General features: G+C 43.4%; 1 protein-coding gene across 13 annotated transcripts in view; it reads right to left on the minus strand.

Annotated features, from left to right (window-relative positions):
* Bptf (bromodomain PHD finger transcription factor) overlaps nt 1-19,981 on the minus strand; it is a 105,854-nt gene that overhangs the window by 29,213 nt on the left and 56,660 nt on the right. For all 13 annotated transcript variants that reach the window (XM_040749974.1, XM_005069998.4, XM_040749978.1 and 10 more), the window contains 8 exons: nt 16,855-16,984; nt 16,112-16,250; nt 14,613-14,792; nt 10,249-12,517; nt 5,750-5,874; nt 4,597-4,725; nt 1,312-1,462; nt 981-1,023 (listed from right to left, as the gene is read on the minus strand). In XM_040749974.1, the coding sequence (XP_040605908.1) occupies nt 981-1,023; nt 1,312-1,462; nt 4,597-4,725; nt 5,750-5,874; nt 10,249-12,517; nt 14,613-14,792; nt 16,112-16,250; nt 16,855-16,984 (3,166 nt within the window). The remainder of the gene's footprint in view (nt 1-980; nt 1,024-1,311; nt 1,463-4,596; nt 4,726-5,749; nt 5,875-10,248; nt 12,518-14,612; nt 14,793-16,111; nt 16,251-16,854; nt 16,985-19,981) is intronic.

Below are 19,981 nucleotides of genomic sequence, written 5' to 3' on the forward strand. Positions count from 1 at the left end.
AGTAATTAAGAGCATTTTACCGGGATAAAATGCATTAAAAACTTGAAGTGCTATGTTGATGAAAGTCTGGGTCCCCAGCTCCCTCAACCCCAAGTAAACACACAGACACTATGTTAATTGTAAAGCTGTGTCTGCACTTAGGAAGCAGAGGCAAGTGAATCTCTGAGTTTGAGGTCAGCCTAGTCCCAAGGCTACATAGAGAAACCCTGTCTCGAAAAACAAAACAAAACAAAAAAGTAAAGAGCAGAACAACTAGCCAGTTGCTATAGCAACAACAGATGCCTGTGATGTCTATAAGTTTCCATGGCAGAATTGAGCACATAAACCAAACATGCTATTTCCTCAAATTTTAAATGAGAAAGACATGTAAGATTTTGAAAAAACGTGCTTTATAAAATATGAAAAAAGAATGGCTTGAAGCCTGAAAAGCATTTTAAAAACACGTGCAGCTGGGGCTGGAGAGATGCTCTTTAATGAGCACTGGCTGCTGTTCCAGGGACCAAGGTTTGTTCCCAGCACCTGTATAGTGGCTCAGAGTCACCCGCAACTCCAGCTCCAGGGGACCTGATGCCCTCTTCCGACTATCAGAAGGCAGGCATGTGGGTGTAGACATATACACAGACAAAACACTGATACACATAAACTGAACATAAATGTGTAGCTATGATGACAGTACACACTCTTCCATCTCTATCCTCTAAGTTTGCACATTCAGTAGAAGCAAGGGTCTTTCTTGGCTTCTCAGCAGATACACATACTGATCACCACATCAGATGCCAGAAAACAACCAACAACTTAGTGAGCACCGATTACTATGAGCTCAGAGCCTTAGCGAAGTTTACTTGTTTACAGGCTACATTAGAGTAACAATAACACTCAGAGGAGGAACAGACACCCTGCAGACCCAGGTTACTGTATCACATTTGCCGCCCCCTCCCTGGGAGGGCCCTCGTGGCGGGATCCCGCTGCTGTCCACTGACCTTGGCCTGCTGCTCCACTGCTTGAGCCTTCTCCTTCTCCACTCTGTAGGGAAAGAAGCAACTCATCAGAAATCGTTTAATAAATGAAATTTGGTTGACTTTGGCATCATAGAGAAGAATGGACTATTTCTATTTTAAATGAATGTTTAAGATATTTTAAAAATAGCAAATGTAAAATATTAGCACACTAAAATTTAGAAACAGGACTTAACTATCCAGGTAGAAAGGTAGAAAACAATGAACTCAAATAGACCACAGCAACTACTAATGTGACAATTCCCTAACTGTGAAGTGCTAAAATCCTTAATATGACCAGATGTCACCCGATTACCTCTCAGCAAAAGCCCTGATCTCCCAGAGTTCCAACTCCTCTTCTGCCACCCAGGTTTCAATAATAACAGGGCCCGTCTGCTTGGGCGTTTCGGGTCTCTTTGGCCGCAGTGCGCTTGATCGAAGACCTTTCCGCTGAGGTGTGGGTGTTTCTTGGTGAAAGAAATCAGAGTGTTTCAGCAATCCTATCTGAATGGAGTTCTGACATCTCATCTCTTTAAACATAGTGGGGTGGCAAACTACATTTTTAATTTGAGACAGGGTCTGCCACATAGCCCAGGATACCACCACCAGCCAAACATTTCCTTTTAAAGGGACAGATACTGCAAACCCTTGAGACCACATAAATCAGGTAGACTATATCGCAATTGTGAACCCCAGTGCCTGCGGCAGAGGAGATGGCTCAGTGGTTAAACCCACTGGTTGCTCTTCCAAAGGACCTGTGTTCAATCCCCAATATCCACATGGCAGCTGTGTTTAACCCCAGTCTAAGGGGATCCAATGACCTTTACACATTTCCAAGACACTCAGCACACAGGGTACACAGGTATACCTGTAGGCAAAACACCTGAACACATAAATAATAAAAACAAACAAACAAACAAACAAACAATGTCTGGGGGCTGGAGAGATGGCTCAGTGGTTAAGAGCACTGGCTGATCTCCCGGAGGACCCAGGTTCAATTCCTAGGACCCACACGACAACAGTTCACAACATCTGTAACTCCAGTTCTAGGGGATCTGAAATCTTCATAGAGACGTACACGCAGGCAAAACACCAATGCACATCATTTTAAAAAAAGAACCAGTGGGAAAACAAATAACAATGTCAGAGTTGCATGCTGCTGTCTTCCAACTAAACTGCCTTTGTAAAGCAGACAGTCGTCAAGGCTCACAGGATATGCCTTATGAACCTTGATAAAGGGCTCGTGGGCCTTTACACCCCTTTCTCTCTGCCTAGGACTATACTCCTCATCCCTTCTTCACATGTGACTAAGAGCAATTTAGTGCTGAGACTCCAGAACCAATACGATTTCCTTCAAAGATCTAGCGTTTCTAGGAGGAAAGCTGAGAGCTGTGACACTAGGGAGGGGAGAGAGAGTACGCCAAATTCCTGGATCCCTCGGGACTGCTTCTCCTAGGCCGGGTGAGATCCTGAAACAACGACAAAGAGGAACGGGAGTCCGGGTGAAGAGGACACCTCAGCAAGCGCCCACAGCAGCTGTGGTTCAGGACGACCACTATCTTTGATTGGCGCAGTAGGAAGCAAGGCCAATAACCACGAGCCAAAGGCCTTCTGCGGCCATACTGTGTTTGCTCCCCCCCTCCCTTACGACCATTGCCCTCCTATGTAATGGGGGCCTAGAACTCACCATGGAACTCATGCCACACTATCTTACCTCTCCGTGTTTGAAAGACTAAAGCAAGCCTGGAGTCCATCACAGCTGAGCTGATAAAACCCATTTCCCCTCCACAGCACTGAGGAGACAGGTTATATTTACCCAGTATAAAAGGGGGATCCAGCTGGGCAATGGTGGCACATGTCTTTAATCCCAGCACTCAGCAGGCAGATCTCTATGAGTTCAAGGCCAGCCTGGTCTACAAAGCTACACAGAGGAACTCGTCTCGAAAAACCAAAAAAAAGGATGGGGGGATCCAAAAGGCTGAAGAACATATAAAAACCTCCCATTAAGACTTAAAAAACTGTACAGTAAAGAGGAATGAGCACTGAGCCTTGACCAGGGCCCAGAGCAATAGTCATATCCCAAGGAGCAGAGGGGGAGTAGAGCCCAGCCTCATAGAGCATTATAAGACAGTGGCAGTGGCCATGTTGGAGGAACTGCAGTTAGCACTGGAGTTTAGGGAGTACAGCTCACCAGACAGCACAGCTATGATGCATGTACCTGGGAGAGTCAAATTCCCAGGGGAACTGTGTCTAGAGTGTCCCTCGATTCTGCTGTGCCTTCTCTTACTTGGGGCTATCAAGTTCCTACTGTATCTGGCACAGTGTGATTACTATGGGAAAGCGTCCCACTAGTATAGTGTGGCTGTTTCATGGGAAAAGCCCCCTCCTTACTGGGCAATTAACATGAAGATCATAATTAAGATGATTTTTATAGAGCAATGATGTTTAGAGAGGTGAATGAGAGTTGCCAAGGATGGAAAATGAAAACAAGGAAGCTTCATGCATTCATGAATTCTGCCTGTGGAAAAACAGGCATGTCCCTACACCCCAGGTTAGGTCTGAGTTCCTTGGTCATGTTGCTTACAGAATTAATCACAGGTTTTGATGTGCACCTTGAAAAAAAAGTAGGGCCAGGTGGTAGTGGTGCATGCCTTTAGTCCCAGCACTTGGAGTCAGAGGCAGGTGGATCTCAGTATGTTCGAGGCCAGGCTGGTCTACAGAGTGAATTCCAGGACAGCCATGACTGTTATACAGAGAAACCCTGTCTCAAAAAACCAAAAAACCAAACAAAACAAAGTTGTGAAAGGAAATTAATTAAATGACCCTACTGTGTTAAGAAAAATAGGTGGTTAGCTGACAACTTGAGTAAGGTTTTGTAGGGTAGAAATAGGATGGAAATCTACTACACTGAAGCTATAAATAGCTCTACTTGCCAGTACAAAAGAATTGGCTGAAATACACTCAGCTTTCTTAAAACCTTGTTAATCAATATTGAAATAATCATTGCTTTGGAGTGAAGATGTTATGGTAGGAAAATTAATACTTTTTATTTACGCATGTGCATGTTTCTCATATTATGGCCATCTAAAGCAGTTGGCATTAGTTTTTTTTTTGTTTTGTTCTTTATATATATATATGTGTGTGTGTGTGTGTATGTATGTATGTATATATATATATTTTTTCCCGAGACAGGGTTTAGTCTTAGTTATGTGCATGTGTGTGAGCCTGCATGAGTTTATATGTACTTACATGCAGGAGTCCATGGACTTCAGACAAGGGCCTTGGAGGTCCCTAATCTGGAGTTGTGAGCCAACATGTAGGTGCTGGGAACTGAACCTTGGTCCTCTGCAAGAACAGTAAGCGCTCTTAACTGCTGAGTCATCTTTCTAGGCCCCAGTTTGTTTTTTGAAAGTGTCTCACTCTGTAGGCCAGGGCAGCCTGGAGCTCACAGCAATCTCCTGTCTTGGCAGTTAGTCTTTATGCTTAACACAGGAGTAGCTTGTGGTGTAAGGTAAGCAGTTAGGAGACAACTACTAGCAAATCCCAACCAACAGAGCACATGGCCAACAGGCCAGTCAGGACATGGTTTTCTATTCCTTACCCTTTGGTGCTTCTGGAACTCCAATGGGGCAAATGATCTTCCTGATACAGTACTCAGAACGAATGCCGTAAGGACCCACATCACGCCTCTTAATTATCTCTGTGGTTGTGATTTCAGTTTCAGATGTTTCTATGGGAACACGGTTTACACACTGTTAATAACCATCTGAAACAGGAGGAAACTTAGAACATGTAGTACTTGGTATTTCTTCATAGATGAGAATCTGAAATGTCCTTTCAGAACTCCCGGTTTATTAATGAGCCCAGCATCACTGCTTGCTTACAACAACTGCCTTTCTTCCCCGGAGAGAATGCGGTGCTGCTGTTTCTGCAGCAGGGTCCTCACTGTGCTGTGTAGGCGGATCACACCTTTCCTTCTGACATCATAGAGTTCCTCCCTCTATGGCCCAAGTCGGTCTAGAACTTGATACATAAGCCCAGGCTGGCATCAAACTTGTGGCAATCGTTCCACCTCAGCATGAGTAGCAGGTAAAAAAATGATTTAAGGTCCGAGTTAACTCCCAGAGGTAGCACCCAGTCAAAGCAGGGCCTGAGGGCCCAGGAATCTCCAGTTAAGTGACTTACACCCTGGAATAACAACTAACATTTGAACATTTAGATGGGTCCATGTGTGCGGATTCACCTTGAATGTGACCCTTGCTCCATAACACTGACTTTATAACCCTTGGAAAACAAGCATTTAATAAATTCAATGAATGGCATCCGATCTGATTTGATTTTTGTGCTGTGCTAGGGGTCAAGCCCAGAGCCTTGTACATGTTTTGTTTGAGAGAGTTGCCCTAGCTGGCCTTGAGCTGAGGAGCCCAAGCAGGTCACTGATTAGATGCTCTTGCCTCTCCCTCCTAAGGAGCTGGCATTTCGAGCCTATGCTGCCAGGTCTGGCTAGCTGTTTTGCTACATGGCCTCATGTAACAACAGAAGATGGCCTTGAACTCACAGGCAAGGATTACCGTAAAGTTTTGATCCTCCCTCTTCCAGCTCCTCACTGGTAAGGTTACAAGCATGCACCTCCACAACCAGGTTATGCAGTGCTAGGAACCTAACATGGGTCCACATGCTAGCTAGTGCATGAGCTAACAACTAAGCTATATCCTTAGCCTACAACTTGTAAACTTAAAGTCCAACTCCCTTACCTGTCCGTGTAGTCCCTCCTCCTGGAGGAGCCTTGGCTGCCATGTCATCCCATCTCAAACTGGCCCACAGTAACCGTAACATCAGGCTTACTCCCGCTAAGGATTTTACCGTCTGAAGTCTATACCTGAAAGAACAACCCAGATCAACTACATAATAAACATACAAACACACACCCACTCATACTCTTCCTCTCTGTGAAACTGAAGGATATGTTTCTGGTGCTCACTGTAACCTCACTGTAACATGGCTCTGTAGGACTGGCATTACACATTCTTCAAGATAACAGCTTTTAGTTCCTAGGATAGCATTTTAAATCATCTAGATTCATTTCTAATGCTATATAAGTAAATAAGAAGATGTTTTATCTTAAGATCAATAAGACAAAAATGTATAAAGATTGTTATATTAATCTACTAAAATATCTGCATGAAAACTACAGAGAAAAAAACAAAATCAATAACCATGTTACTAAATATGATAGAGGGGGTCTTGAAGATTAAAATCATGATGAAATAGTTTTTGCTAAAACAAACAAACAAAAAATCAGAAAGTGTTTATATTTTATCAAAGAGTAAAAGCACAACTAAAACACTTTGCCAATGCAAGAAGACATTTAGAACCAAAAGAAGTTTGTAGTCCATGGTGGCTCTTGAAAGTGAGTACTACACATACTATGAATACTAACAACACGGGGTAAGTTAGTAATCCTATGAAGAAAGCCATTTTCAGAAAGGCACAGTTCTGTATCAGCTACTCTGATGAAGAGAAGGGAATCTGGGCTCTTGTTTTTCTATAAACACAAGTATAAAGTTACTACATCTATTTTTTTTTATAAGTAACACTAAAAACACATTTGAAAATGAGTTTACTAAATTTCAGTGGATATTTTACCATAAAATGGAATTCACTGTAATATATATTAAAGCAGCCAATGGCTGTTAATTCCCTTTAAGACCTGTATAATTAGAGTCTCCTTTGGACATTTTCACACTACATGAAGTAAACAGATTGGCTGAATGCAGTAGAGACAAAACCTATACAATGAAAATAATTTCCTTCACTAACAGGCAAATGGTAATTTCTGGACAATTTCCGCACTGGAAGGGCGTGGATGCTTTTTAACTGTTACTGACACCGTAAGAAATGAACCACGTGAAATGGTAAAGCTCTAGTCAAATGGTTGCTGCACCTCTGCCGATTTCTGGCTCCATCTGTGACATGTTTTCTTCAATGGTAACAGTCCAGGAACCCTCGACCCTGAACAGAGCCTTTAAGACGCTGACTAGTGTGGGATATCCTGGGAGGGACAAAGTGTCTGTCACTTCAGGCCATGCCCCATGGAAAGCCTTGTGCCAGTCTGGTGGGTCGGGAGGATTTCTTATTCTCTTTATCCTCTGCTTGTTCTCTAGGGTCTAACAATAACTTCAGGTGCCCACTCTGCCTGTCTTGTTCTCTAGGGTCTAACAATAACTTCAGGTGCCCACTCTGCCTGTCTTGTTCTCTAGGGTCTAACAATAACTTCAGGTGCCCACTCTGCCTGTCTTGTTCTCTAGGGTCTAACAATAACTTCAGGTGCTCACTCTGCCTGTCTTGTTCTCTAGGGTCTAACAATAACTTCAGGTGCCCACTCTGCCTGTCTTGTTCTCTAGGGTCTAACAATAACTTCAGGTGCCCACTCTGCCTGTCTTGTTCTCTAGGGTCTAACAATAACTTCAGGTGCCCACTCTGCCTGTCTTGCCTCACACACAACACTGTCTCACCTCCACTGTACTTAGGCAGAACCCAAGGTCTGTACACAGCAGGCAAGCGCTCTGCCACGATCAAGATCCCTGCCCCCCAAAAGCTACCCTATTTTAAAAGGCAGATAACATCAGTGGGTGAACACACCCCACAGATGATTAGTCTGCTCGCTCACTCGCTCACTCACTCACTCACCCCACCAATGGAGTGCTGCCAATGGGCTGAGACTGCAGGAAGTCTGTTAGAATCTAGAGTAAGCTATTAAGATCTGCCACAGTCTCAAAGCACACGCCCATCAGATGAGTGTGGCTGGGGGACTGAAGGCGAGGGGCATAAACACGAGAAGGAACAAAGTGTGGAAAACGCACACTTCTCTCAGATGCTACACCCCACGCAGCTATGGCCAGAGGGAAGGTGTGGGGCAAACGCTGAAGCAACTTGCATGGAGAAGAAAACAGAAGCCAAAATGAGCTATGCCAGAAAGAAGGTTGAAGAGAAGCACACAAACTAGGTCCCAGCTCCCCTTCTCGTGTAGTGATCCTCAGAGTTGCGTGTTCCCCTTCCTGCAGGAGTGAGCTGTGCACCAGGCACTCAGAACAGGCCCCGCATAGAGCTGTTCCAGCAGGATTCCTCTAGCAGCATTATGGAGAACAAAATGACAGTGACAGAGTCTTGGCAGGGAAAACGGATATAAGGAAATGTATGTACAGAAGTCAAAAAGGGTTTACTGCACCCATGAGACGTGTTGATTTTTCTATAGTGTTCAGCTTTAACATTACATTAAAAAATATGTACCATGCATGCAGCTGGGCCTACGTGTAGTCCTAAGTACCGATGAGGCTGAGGTGGGAGGACAGGAGTTTGAGACCAGCCTGGGCTGCATAGCTAGACCCATGAGAACCACCCCGAACACATAAATAAATATGGGTAAGTAAACAAACAAGTAAATGAGAATCACACCATCAGCTCTCGGAATTCTTCCACTAAGCAGCAAACACATGAGACTTAAGGGTTAGTATAAAAATGTACTTTACATGAATAACTTTGTAGCAATTTTTAAAAAGTATCCTAAAATCAAAATAACACATATTTTTACCCATTCTTCCATTAGTCAGAAGTGATAGTTATTCATTTCAACTTCAACAAATTAAGAATGCACAGTAAAGTATTTCTTTCCATTAAAAAATGAGAGACTGACCAAACAGATATGTTGCTTGCCAGCGCATATCAAAACATTGTAAGTCAAGGCGCCTGCCCTGAAGCCATGCACACAGGGGCTTTGGTACCCGTTAGGATTGGGGCCTGGTTCTTTCCAGGCTCAGAGAACAGCGCTTCCCAGCAAAACTACCTTTAGTTTCAGAACACAAGGAGCAGAAAGGCCAGCTCCCTGCCTGCCAGGGCATCTTAGTTCAACTACTGGTATGTCTATAGTAACTTTTCCAGTGGGAAAGAAGTTACCTGCAGGACAGTCAAGGATGCACTTTGGGACCGCTCTCAATGAAGAAAGCAGAAAAGTGCAGAGCAATCCTACAACTCCATGAACTGCAATGCAGAGTTCCTTGATTCCCTGCAGGATTCTGCAAATCCTTCATTGCAGGCCCTGCAGAGAAAGTGTACTTTTCAGCTGTCTCTAGTGCATGTGCCATGGAGTGATGACATCTTACTTCAAACCAATGATGAGGTATAAAAATGTGCTCATACAAACGATGAGTGATCACCAGAGTGAATGAATTCCTTTAGGGAGAATTTGCATTTACACCAGTTTTGTGATCTTTCCTGACACTAGCTAGCTGACTACAATATAATGGACATAAAGAAGGATGACAGTAACTGAATCTGGAAATACTTAAGACACACTAAAATGAAGTCTTAAGAGAGATGTTGCCCTGCTTGATAACCTGCTGGAATGACCATGTAAAACCAACTGTAGCCTATAGCACACTACTTTCCAAAAATTATGTTCTTAAAGCTTATGTTCAGCCCTCTCAACAAGGGCAGAAAGATAGAGACAGAGACATGAAAAGGGACAGAACATAAATACACATGTCACAGGCAAACAGCACGTGAAGTGCTGGCTGGGGTCAGGAAGACTGGGTACTGCGCTTACCCTGGCCTCTGTGGTCATAGGGAAATTACTCTATGTCCATAGGAGAACTCCTAAGCCACCTTCCCAGTGAAAAATGAACATGGATTAGCAACTGTCACTATTATAAACTTAGAATTTGTTCCCCAAACACAGAGGGCCTAGAGCATTCTTAAATAAGACTATTTCTGCATTTCCTAAGGAAATTAGTCTATCTTTTCTTATATAAATAACAGAGAAATCAAAACACATTTATCATGCAAGTAAATTTCACGAGGAAGGTTTGACATAAAGGGCTTTATGAATTTACAGGCATGATTTTATGATCCCAGAAAGTGATCATCCAATTCTGTGGTTGTCATGGTGCAGAGCAAACGACATGCAACAACTTGAAGTTAGACCATGAAAACAAGCTTGGCATTTTCCTCTTGTCTCATGGGAGTTAAAATGGACATGCGTGTTAAAAGAACCCCTTACGTTTTTGTTAAGTCCATGGCTGCTGGGTGAACATTAGTTACCACCTGCTGGCAGAGCGAGAAGCTTTCTGTATCTCATCCATCGCCAATCCTGGTCATTACACATGAGCTTCCTCTATTCTGGGAACTCATTTTATTTAAAAATGGGATTTAAAAAACTTTAGCCTCTCCTTCCCCACATAACATATAAAGTACATACCTCCAGGTGATACCAAAGGTTGGTCTAGGAGAAGGATATGGCCATATGTCCAAAGCAGGTTTTGCATTATAATTAAAGTAAGGGACTTCCCGGATCCCTCCTTTTCTGGCCAGCTTTTTCAAGTCATCATTAGGCAACACGAAAATGCTCTTTTTGCTGCTCTTGGTAACGAACTTCCTGTAGGATGGCAGGGCTGTTCCTGAGCGGGTCTTCTTGGGTCTTGAGAACTTCATGAGTTTTACCTTGTCTCTTGTGGAGTATTCTTTGCTCACTGTCATAGAGGTCACCAGCGTGCTTCCTGCAGTGGTTAGGGAGTCTGTCACAGTCGTGGTGACCACGGTTTTGCTCTGCTCCTTTACAGAGATGGTGTCCATACCGCTGTCTGGGCAGGGTGTGGAGAGCTTTGTCACCGTGGTAGTGGTAGTTGTGACAGTGGATCTGGCACAATTTTCTGTGGAAGAAACCACAGTTTGCTTGTCGCCCTTTGCTACCTTAATAACAGTTTTTGACTCTGTGGCAACTGTGGATGTCATCGTGGTGACTTCTGTGATGATTGTTTTCCTTTTGGACTCTCCATTGACATTCTCATCTTTGCTGGAGGGCAGACCATTTTCATCCACGAAGTCATTACTAAGGCTAGACACCTCTCCACAAGTAACAGGAGATGGCATAACCTTTTTAACCCCTGGACTCTCCGTTTCCATATCTTCCACCTGATTAAACGAGTTACTTTCTGGATAAGGGGCTGAGGGCATGGTTACCTGGGTACTGTCTGACTCTTTGGTGGACGGTAGGGTATGGAGGCTGTCTTGGTGATTACCTTTGGCATCTGAAGAACTCAGTGAATGCAAGCTGGTTTCTGAACTGTTCTGTTCATTGAAATCTTCCATGATAATGTCACCGTTAACAAACGGCTTCACGGCAGATTCTTTAGTAGCCAGTGACTTGCCATTTCCAGGGATGACTTTATTGATGTTATTGACCTTTGGTTCAACAGTACCACTGGTAACTTTACCTTCAGAGCCGTCCTTTATGCACTGCCCCTTGAGGTACCCCTTAGCTTTACTATCTTTGCCGTTTATCTGAAATTTACTTGCCTTCTGTCCTTTCTTTTCAGACTCTCGATTTTCATTATTCCTTTTGTCGGTGGCATGTTTTAGGCTTATTTGGTCAGTGCATTTGTTAACTGGTCTCTCATCAGGCTTTTGGTGTTGACCTGTTCTTTTACCATTTGCTTCAGTTACTTTACCCTGTAGTTTATCTTCACAGTTTTCAGTGGATTTAGGAACTAACTCACATTTTGATGGTTCCATACTCCCTGTGCCTTGGTCTGAAGTTCTGAACTGCTCAGAGGTACATTCATTGCTATTCTGAACAATCATCTCTTCTTCACTGCTATCCTGAATATCAGAACTATTTTCCAAAGTGCTATTATATTCAGAGTCACAACCGGGTTTCCCATCAAAGTCCACTGCTTTTGGGAAGGACTGGGCATCTCTGTCACTGGCACTTTTAGGTACTGATGCAGGTAAAGTACTCTTGGTGCTACTATCTTCCTTTTTGCTCTTAGAGGTCAAAGTACCAACATCATCTGCATTGGTTGGTTTAGAGTCATCAATGAAAAAGTCACTTCCTTTTGTTTTAGTCTGACTTAGCTCTGGTCCCTTACTGGCAGGCTCAGGGATACTGGCATCTAGGTCACTTTCAACAGCATTCTGTCTCTCAGAGATTGGCCCTGAACTCTGAACACAGACATCACCTGGCACTTGATCTTTTGGATAGAGCTTGTTTGTACTCAGACTAGGTTCACTGAGGCCAAGAACCGAAGAATCACTTTGTGAGTACCCCTGCCCTGAGTCCCCAGGGCTAGCCTGGCTTGGACTAGGGCTTTGTTCCTGTCTAAGCAAGTCACCCTGACACCCTTCTCTGGCCTTTGCTGTCACTGCTGATTCAGAGGGGCTTTTAAGAGTGCTTGTGGGGGGCTTGCCCACTCCCTTCACTCCGCTCTCAAGCTTCAGCTTTTCAAGACGCTGCTTCTCCTCCAGTGTGAACTGTCGAATCCGCCTTTCCAGGAGCCCATCCAGCTTGGAGGATTTCGTTTTCTTTTTGTAACTAGTCCTTAGATGGAAGCCCTCGCTGACATTGACCACATCCACTTGAGTGTTCTCCTGACAGTGTGTGTGGGACTCTGTTCTCACATGGTCGTCTACCTCCATTGGTTCTTCCTTGAAGAGTCTGTCATTATCAGAATCTGAAACTTCCTTTGTGTCTGTGAATTAAAGACATTGATAAAAACATAAGTCTTACTCTGAAGGATTTTAAGCATGAGGAATTCTCATTTTTAGAAGTATCTACTATTGGGGCTGGAGAGATAGCTCAGTGGTTAAGAGCACTGGCTGTTCTTCCAGAGGTCCTGAGTTCAATTCCCAGCAACAACATGGTGGTTCACAACCATTTATAATGAGATCTGGTGCCCTCTTCTGGTTTGCAGACAGAGCAGTGTATATATAATAGATAAATAAAATCTTTATAAAAAAGTATCTGTTATTGTTATTTTCATATATATAGGTAGGTCATGGACACTGCTAAACTTTAAATGGGGTTAAAAAAGGATACATTTCAAATACTGGATGATTCTGATTTTTGGTACCTAAATTGAAGGGATTCTATACTGGGAAAATGACGTAGCTTATGACAGGCTATTGAGTACAATATGCCTACTGTGCTGAGCTAGAGGTGTGCTACCCAGCACTGGGGGAGGCAGAGGCAGGAATAGCAGGAGTTTGAGAACGACCTAGGTCACATAGCAAACTAACTTTTGGCACATGTGCTATCTAGCTTCTATGGGTTTAAAACTTGTTTATTTATTCCTTATTTTATTTTACTTTTTTCAGATAGGGCGGGTCTGGAACTCACTGTGCATATTAGGCTTGAGTCTGCAATGACTCATTAGACTGAGTGCTAGAATTACAGATCACTTATTTTTGTTTCTTCATTTGTTAAGAATTTCCTTCCAGTTTTATTAATTATAAATATTTCAAAATTAGTGTTTGATTCTTTGGTGGTGGTCGTGGTGCATGTCTTTAATTGCAGCACTTGTGAGGCAGGTGGATGAATGTGAATTCAAGGCCAGCCTGATATACAGATTGAGTGGCAGGACAGGCCCCAAAGCTACACGGAGAACCTTGCCTCAGGAAATGAATGAATGAATGAATGAATGAGTAAATGAATAAGTCAATCGGTGTTTGATTTCCAGCAGGAAAGTCAGATCTGGATGTGTGCAGAAATGACATGTGATCCATAGTGTGTCGTAGAGTCAGTTAAAAGTCAAGCCAGGAACTCCACTTTTGTTTTTCTGGACAGAGTCTCACTCTGTAGCCCGTGCTAGCTTCAAACTCAAGTCAATCTTCTGCCTCAGTCTCCCACATACTAGGATCATAGGTGTGAACTATCATACCAAGCCTATGTTTTTGTTTCAGAGAGATCCAATGTGCCATCTTCCAAGTTTATGTGTTTAAAAGAAAAAGTGTAACATTTTTATTTATATATGTCACTGGCCCTAAAGTTTCTCAAAAGTTTAAATATAGTGTTCCTACAGAATCTAGCAATTACACTCCTTGGTACACAACCAAGAAGTGAAAATCTGTGTCTACATTAAGACTTGTGCACAGAGCTGGTGAGAAGGTCACTAAAGGCTTAGCTGTGTGTGTGTGTGTGTCCTGTGAGTTTGATTCCTGGGACATACAATACACACACATAATGTAAAGGAAAAAACAAAAAGCAAAAACAAAAACCCAAACATTAGCTGGTTGTGGTGGCACCTTTAATCCCAGCACTCAGGAGGCAGAAGCAGATGAATCTCTGTATGCTCCAGGCCAGCCTGGTCTACAGAGTTGAGTTCCAGGCCAAACAGAGTTACACAGAGTCCCTTTCTCAAAAAAAGCAAAACAAAACAAAAACAAAAACCAAGACACAAATCCTAAAACTTAAAGTATCACTGATCAATGATCACACAGACGGTTGTGTCCTTTCAATACAGTGGAGTACTCTTTAGAATATGCTGCATTGTGGAGGAACTTTGAAAACAGTGCTGGATTAAAGGAGGACAACAGACTGCATGACTTCTTCACTTAAACGAAACGTCTAAAACAGACTAATCCACCAACACTAGGCTGATGGGCTGGAACTCTTTAGTCACAGTGAAAATGCTGTCTGATTATCATAAATGCTGATCAAGTCTGTGAACATCTAGAGCAATTACAGCGTGGTGGGGTGAGTCACACTCTTATGAGGGTACGGTGCCTCGGTGGAACCTGCTCCAGGGCACTCCCATCATCCCCGCCTGCCACACGGACCCTGCTTACCTTGGTCCTTCTTCTCAGACACCTTGGATAGCTCCATTGCGCTCTCATCTGCTCCCGCTGCAGCTTCTGCAGCTTTTGCCTCCCCTTTCTCAGAATCACATTCTGTCTTAATTTTTTTTGGACTTCGTGGACTTTTTCTTTTATCTGATTCATCCTTATTTTCATCTGTATTAATTTTAGCTAAAAAGAATCACATGTATGGCCACAGACAAATTAATATTAGAATTTTTTAAAAGAACCTTTATTATTGTTTTTTGAGGCAGGTGTGGAGCCCGGCTGTCCTGGAATTCACTTTGTAGACCAGGCTGGCCTTGAACTCACTGAGATCCATCTGCCTCTGCCTCCCGAGCGCTGGGATTAAATACATGAGCCATCACTACCCAGTCTATTTTTGTTCGTGTGTGTGTGTGTGTGTGTGTGTGTGTGTGTGTGTGTGTGTATGCATATCTGTGTGCAGATGCCCACAGAGGTGAGAAGAGGAAATCAAAGCCCCCATAGTTACATGGGGTTGTGAGCTACTGAATATGGTTTCAATGACCTAATTTCTGGTCCTCTACAAGCACTCTTAACCTGAGCCACCAGGACAGCACGACAGCATCCTGATCTAAGAACCGAATAGATCTAGTTTAGAGAAAACCACCAAGTACTATTCAATAAGTATATTCCATCATTTCTAATTCAAAAACAAAACCAAATGAAGTACCATGGACATTCTTACATTTAAGTTGATGTCAATTCCTGAAGAGGGGCAATCAAGACTGACCTCTGACCTTAACATACACAACACAACCGAAAGGAAGATGTTTTTGAGCTCTATGACTCAGAATGCAGACATCTGCCATTTCCCTTCTAGATTTATATGTGCAATAGTATTGAAAATGGCAACCAGTACTAAATATAAGGTCATGGGATGGGTGAAACCAAAAAAATTCAGATTTTGAAAATAATAATTACATGTTTCAGTACTTGTAAAAATTATTTTCTCTCATTTTTCTTTAACTAAAATCCTACATATCAAAGTTTTATAGATAAAGGTAATTTAATTTAAAAGTCTTTAGAATTTATGGGGCTTAGTAGGCTAACGGCACTTGTGGTTTTTGCACAGGACCTGGGTTCATTTCCCAGCACCCAGCTGGTGACTCACAGCTATCTCAAACTCCAGGTCCAGGGAACAAAATGGCCTCTGTCTGGTTTCTGTGTGCACCAGGCATGAACATGTGTTGTACATAGATACATGAAGGCAAACACTCATAAACACAAAATATAAATCATCTTAAATAAAAGAAACTTGGGAACTTGTAAACTAGTAAATCACAACAGTATTTTCCAGATGCTATTAAAAAATTCATAAGAATATATTTATCTGGAGTAAGGTCAATATACTATGAAATTCTAAGAAATAACACCAGTTAGATAGAAGTGCTCCTATAAACAAACAAACCATGAGCACTGGAAAGGAATTTCATACTGGCTATATCTGCTACAAGTTGATTACTCACCTCCTTCAAAGGGCTTCCTATAGTTCACGTTAGTATTGCCTGGTAATTTGGGCAGAAACCTATACACATGTGTTTTACTAATCCAGCTCCAGCCACCATAACCTGTCACTCTGTATTCCTCTCCTTTTTGTTTCCAAACCTGGCAAAAGTGAAAACACAATGGTTAAGAACCAGGCAAACTGTGCCGGGCGGTGGTGGCTCACGCCTTTAACCCCAGCACTCGGGAGACAGAGGCAGGCGGATCTCTGTGAGTTCGAGGCCGGGCTGGACCGACAGCCCCCAAAACAATACAAAGAAACCATGTCTTGTAAATACAAAAAAACAAAACAAAACAAACAAACAAACAAAAAAAACAGGCAAACTGGGCCAGAGAAATGGCAGCTTGGGGAGATGCATGGGCACACCATGACCAATGCCCTGAGTTCCAGCCCCAGGACCCACAGTGAAAACAGGAGAACCAACCCCTGCCAACCATGCTGCAACCTCTGTATGTACAGTGCCCTCACACTCACGTAATAGATAAAAGTATAATAAAAGAATCAGGCAAATTAATTAAATTCACCAAATGATCAATTTTCAGTGGGAATCTAAAGAAAAACCAAGCTTACAAAATTATAAGATGTGTTCACACCACCTCATTAATTCAAGATTGTGACAAAGTACAGCAGAATGACTGCGTTTGAAACTCTACAATAAAATACTCAGAAACAGCACACACGGGAGTAGGCCACAGTGTCAGTCACCTGATGCTTCACTGGAAACGTGTATTTCACCCATGTGGCCTGCTGCATTGTCTCCTCCTCCTCTTGTTTCTTCTCCTTTTTTTTAACTTTCTCCTTTTCTTCCCTTTCAATTGATGTCATTCTATGTAACCTAGAATACAAAGATTAAAACAAAAATACATTTAATTGTGAAAAAAAAAGAGTGCTTAGTTAGAACCCTACATCCCAGACCCTGCCCACAGACAAAAATCAGCAGATGTAGCATCCCCAACACCTCCCCAAAGAAACATAGTGTTTTATTCTTGTAACATCTCATGCTCAGGCCCACACTACAGATACCCGTGTAGAGCCCACTCTAAATAAAACTGACACCATGCAAACAACTTTTACCAGCAAATACAAACGCTTGGACCTTGCAAGTCAGATTCCTTTTTCCTAGTAGTGCTGGGGATTAAAGCACAGGCCTTGGGTTTGCTAGGCAAGAACTATACCACTAAGTTTTCCCGTATCATATTTTAAAGTACTAAAATTTGGGTGTTGTAGCAGAAGTCCTTCATCTCAGCACATAGGAGGCTAAAGCAGTATCGTGAATGTCAAGTTTGAGGGCAGACTGGGCTGGGCTGTCCACTGAGATGCTGTCTTAAAAGGCATAAACAAGGAAGCAAGCACTCTCTCCCCATCTCCTCCCACGTACTGAGAAAGCTTTGTGCCTTGTTCTTCTTGACCTCCGCACGCAGCTCATACACTGCTCACTAGTGTGGCAATGGTGGGCTCCAGGATCCTCAAAAACTGCAAGGGGATGGATGCCCGTTCCCCATCTCAGAACCAGGGAGTAAAGCAGGAGCCGCCACCAGCAGCTCCCGCAACTGTCCTACATATATTCCCGGGGACCAGCTCTAGCTCAGGTACTGAGCCATCACCCTGTTGACAGTGACCAGGAGAGCAGCTGGGCCAGGCACCCAGCTCGGGCTCTTGGTTTCTGTTGACAAGCAAACAGATCCTTTCTAACCACCCAATACAAAGGCTTCACTTTGCTTTGATATAGTTCATTGTAATGTGTGCTGAAGTAACGTTCTATTGCTCTGGCCACCATCAACAAAGTCTTTATGGGGAAGGCAGCAATACAAAGAGATCTGTAGTTCAGTCTTGTCTGCTGGGCAGAAAGCCCTGGACACGACTGATGACTGGAGCTCAAGAGAGCCCCATCAGGATGGGACCATGCAGCCCCAGCTGTCATTCCACACTTCTCTGGGGGAGGGCAGGGTGAAGAGGGTGACAGATTTTCCTTTCACCTCTCCATGGTCACCTGACAGGCAGGCAGTGCCCACGACTTTGTGCTGTGGTATTACTGCAGAGACACAACATACACGCGTGTCTTTCATCCTGAGCATGAGGAATAGTCCTCCATAGTCCCCCTCAGTGATGAGATGGCAGAGACCAGAAGTTCCTGTTCTTGAAATGCTGATGAAAGGAAAGGAGCGAAAGGCACACCTGGGCCTGTCCATCTATCACAAACCCATCTGCTGTCCCCTACCTTTGGAGCTGAGTATCACACTTACAAACAATACCATTCACTGCTTTCTATTACCAGAGAAGTCGCCATTCTCTGTGTCTACTAGCCTTTCACATGTATTTCCTGCACAATGCCTGTCTGGCTCCTTTGTCTCACTTGTACTGGACTATTAGTCCTCTTCCTTTATAAAAGGTCTTTGTCAATTGAGGACATTTTCCCTCAATTTGACATCTCTCTTTGAGTTTGATTACAATAATGGTTTTTCCACTTAGAATTTTAAATATATATGTCCCATTTCCTCCTCCATGGCACCTGGATTTTTTAATCTGTTTAAAAGAAAAGTATCAGAACAAAAATATAATTAATTCATGTTTTGTCTTTCTTCTATTAGCACTGCGGTTTGTTTAGTTTTGACTTTTAATCTTATCAACTTGAAGCCATCCTCTTTGCTCATGACATGCAGCATCCACGGCAGAGGCGCCAAGTCTCAGGCTTATTTGAAGACACCCCGAGTGCACGGTCTGCTACTTCTGACCAGGAAGTCTTCTGACAGTTTCAAATAGTCTGTTATATTTTTGAGACAAGGTTAAGTATATGTAGTTATATATAGCTCAGGCTGGCCTCCACCCTCTACAATGTAAGAGATGAAATTAAAGGCATCTATTCTTGAAATGAACATTTATTTTATTGTTTATTTAATGGGTAGATATGAGGGTCTGCATGAGTTTATGTGCACCCCCTGATTGTAGAGGGCCCACAGAGACCAGAAGAAGACACCAGCTCTTCCTGTACTGGAATTACAGACAGTTGTTAGTCACCATCTGAGTGCTGGAAACTGAACTCAGTGCTCTTAACCCTGTTTTGTTGTTGTTTGTTTCCTGAGACAGGATCTCATATAGCCTACGATGACCTCAAGTTTTGGGCTAAACTGCCCTTGTACTGATGCACCTGCCTCCATATCCTGAGTACTAAGACTGAAAGCATGTGCCTGCCGCCTGGCTTCTTGTAACTTTCTGAGCTAGGAGTTTACTAAGCTCAGGTCATCAGGCTTGGAAGGAGCCTCTAGTCACTGGACCCAAGATTTTAACAGTACTTATTCGTGCCGCACGCCTGTTCGTGCGTTTGTGTGTTGTGAGTGTGGGTGTGGGGGGGTCAGAAGGCTGAGTTCTCAGACCTCATCAGAGAAGTATTCTTGTGCAGTGACAAGGACAGTTAACTCAAATATTCACAGCTGGTCACATACAGAGAGCAAATGCCTGAGGACTGCTCAGTCACAAAAGGAACATCTGTGTCACTTCACTCCCCTAAGGCTCAGTGCCCATCACTAAAGAGGGGAAGAAAGACTGTAAGCACCAGAGGCTGGGGAGGACTACACCCAACACTGTCTTTAAGGTGAGCACCAGAGGCTGGGGAGGACTACACCCAACACTGTCTTTAAGATAAGCACCAGAGGCTGGGGAGGACTACACCCAACACTATCTTTAAGGTGAGCACCAGAGGCTGGGGAGGACTACACCCAACACTGTCTTTAAGGTGAGCACCAGAGGCTGGGGAGGACTACACCCAACACTGTCTTTAAGGCACAGCAGAACTCTGCACTGCTGTAACTACGGCAACACTTCAGCAAGGACACTT

Source organism: Mesocricetus auratus, unplaced genomic scaffold (genome assembly GCF_017639785.1).
Source record: "Mesocricetus auratus isolate SY011 unplaced genomic scaffold, BCM_Maur_2.0 Super-Scaffold_100007, whole genome shotgun sequence".
Taxonomy (NCBI): Eukaryota; Metazoa; Chordata; class Mammalia; order Rodentia; family Cricetidae; genus Mesocricetus; species Mesocricetus auratus.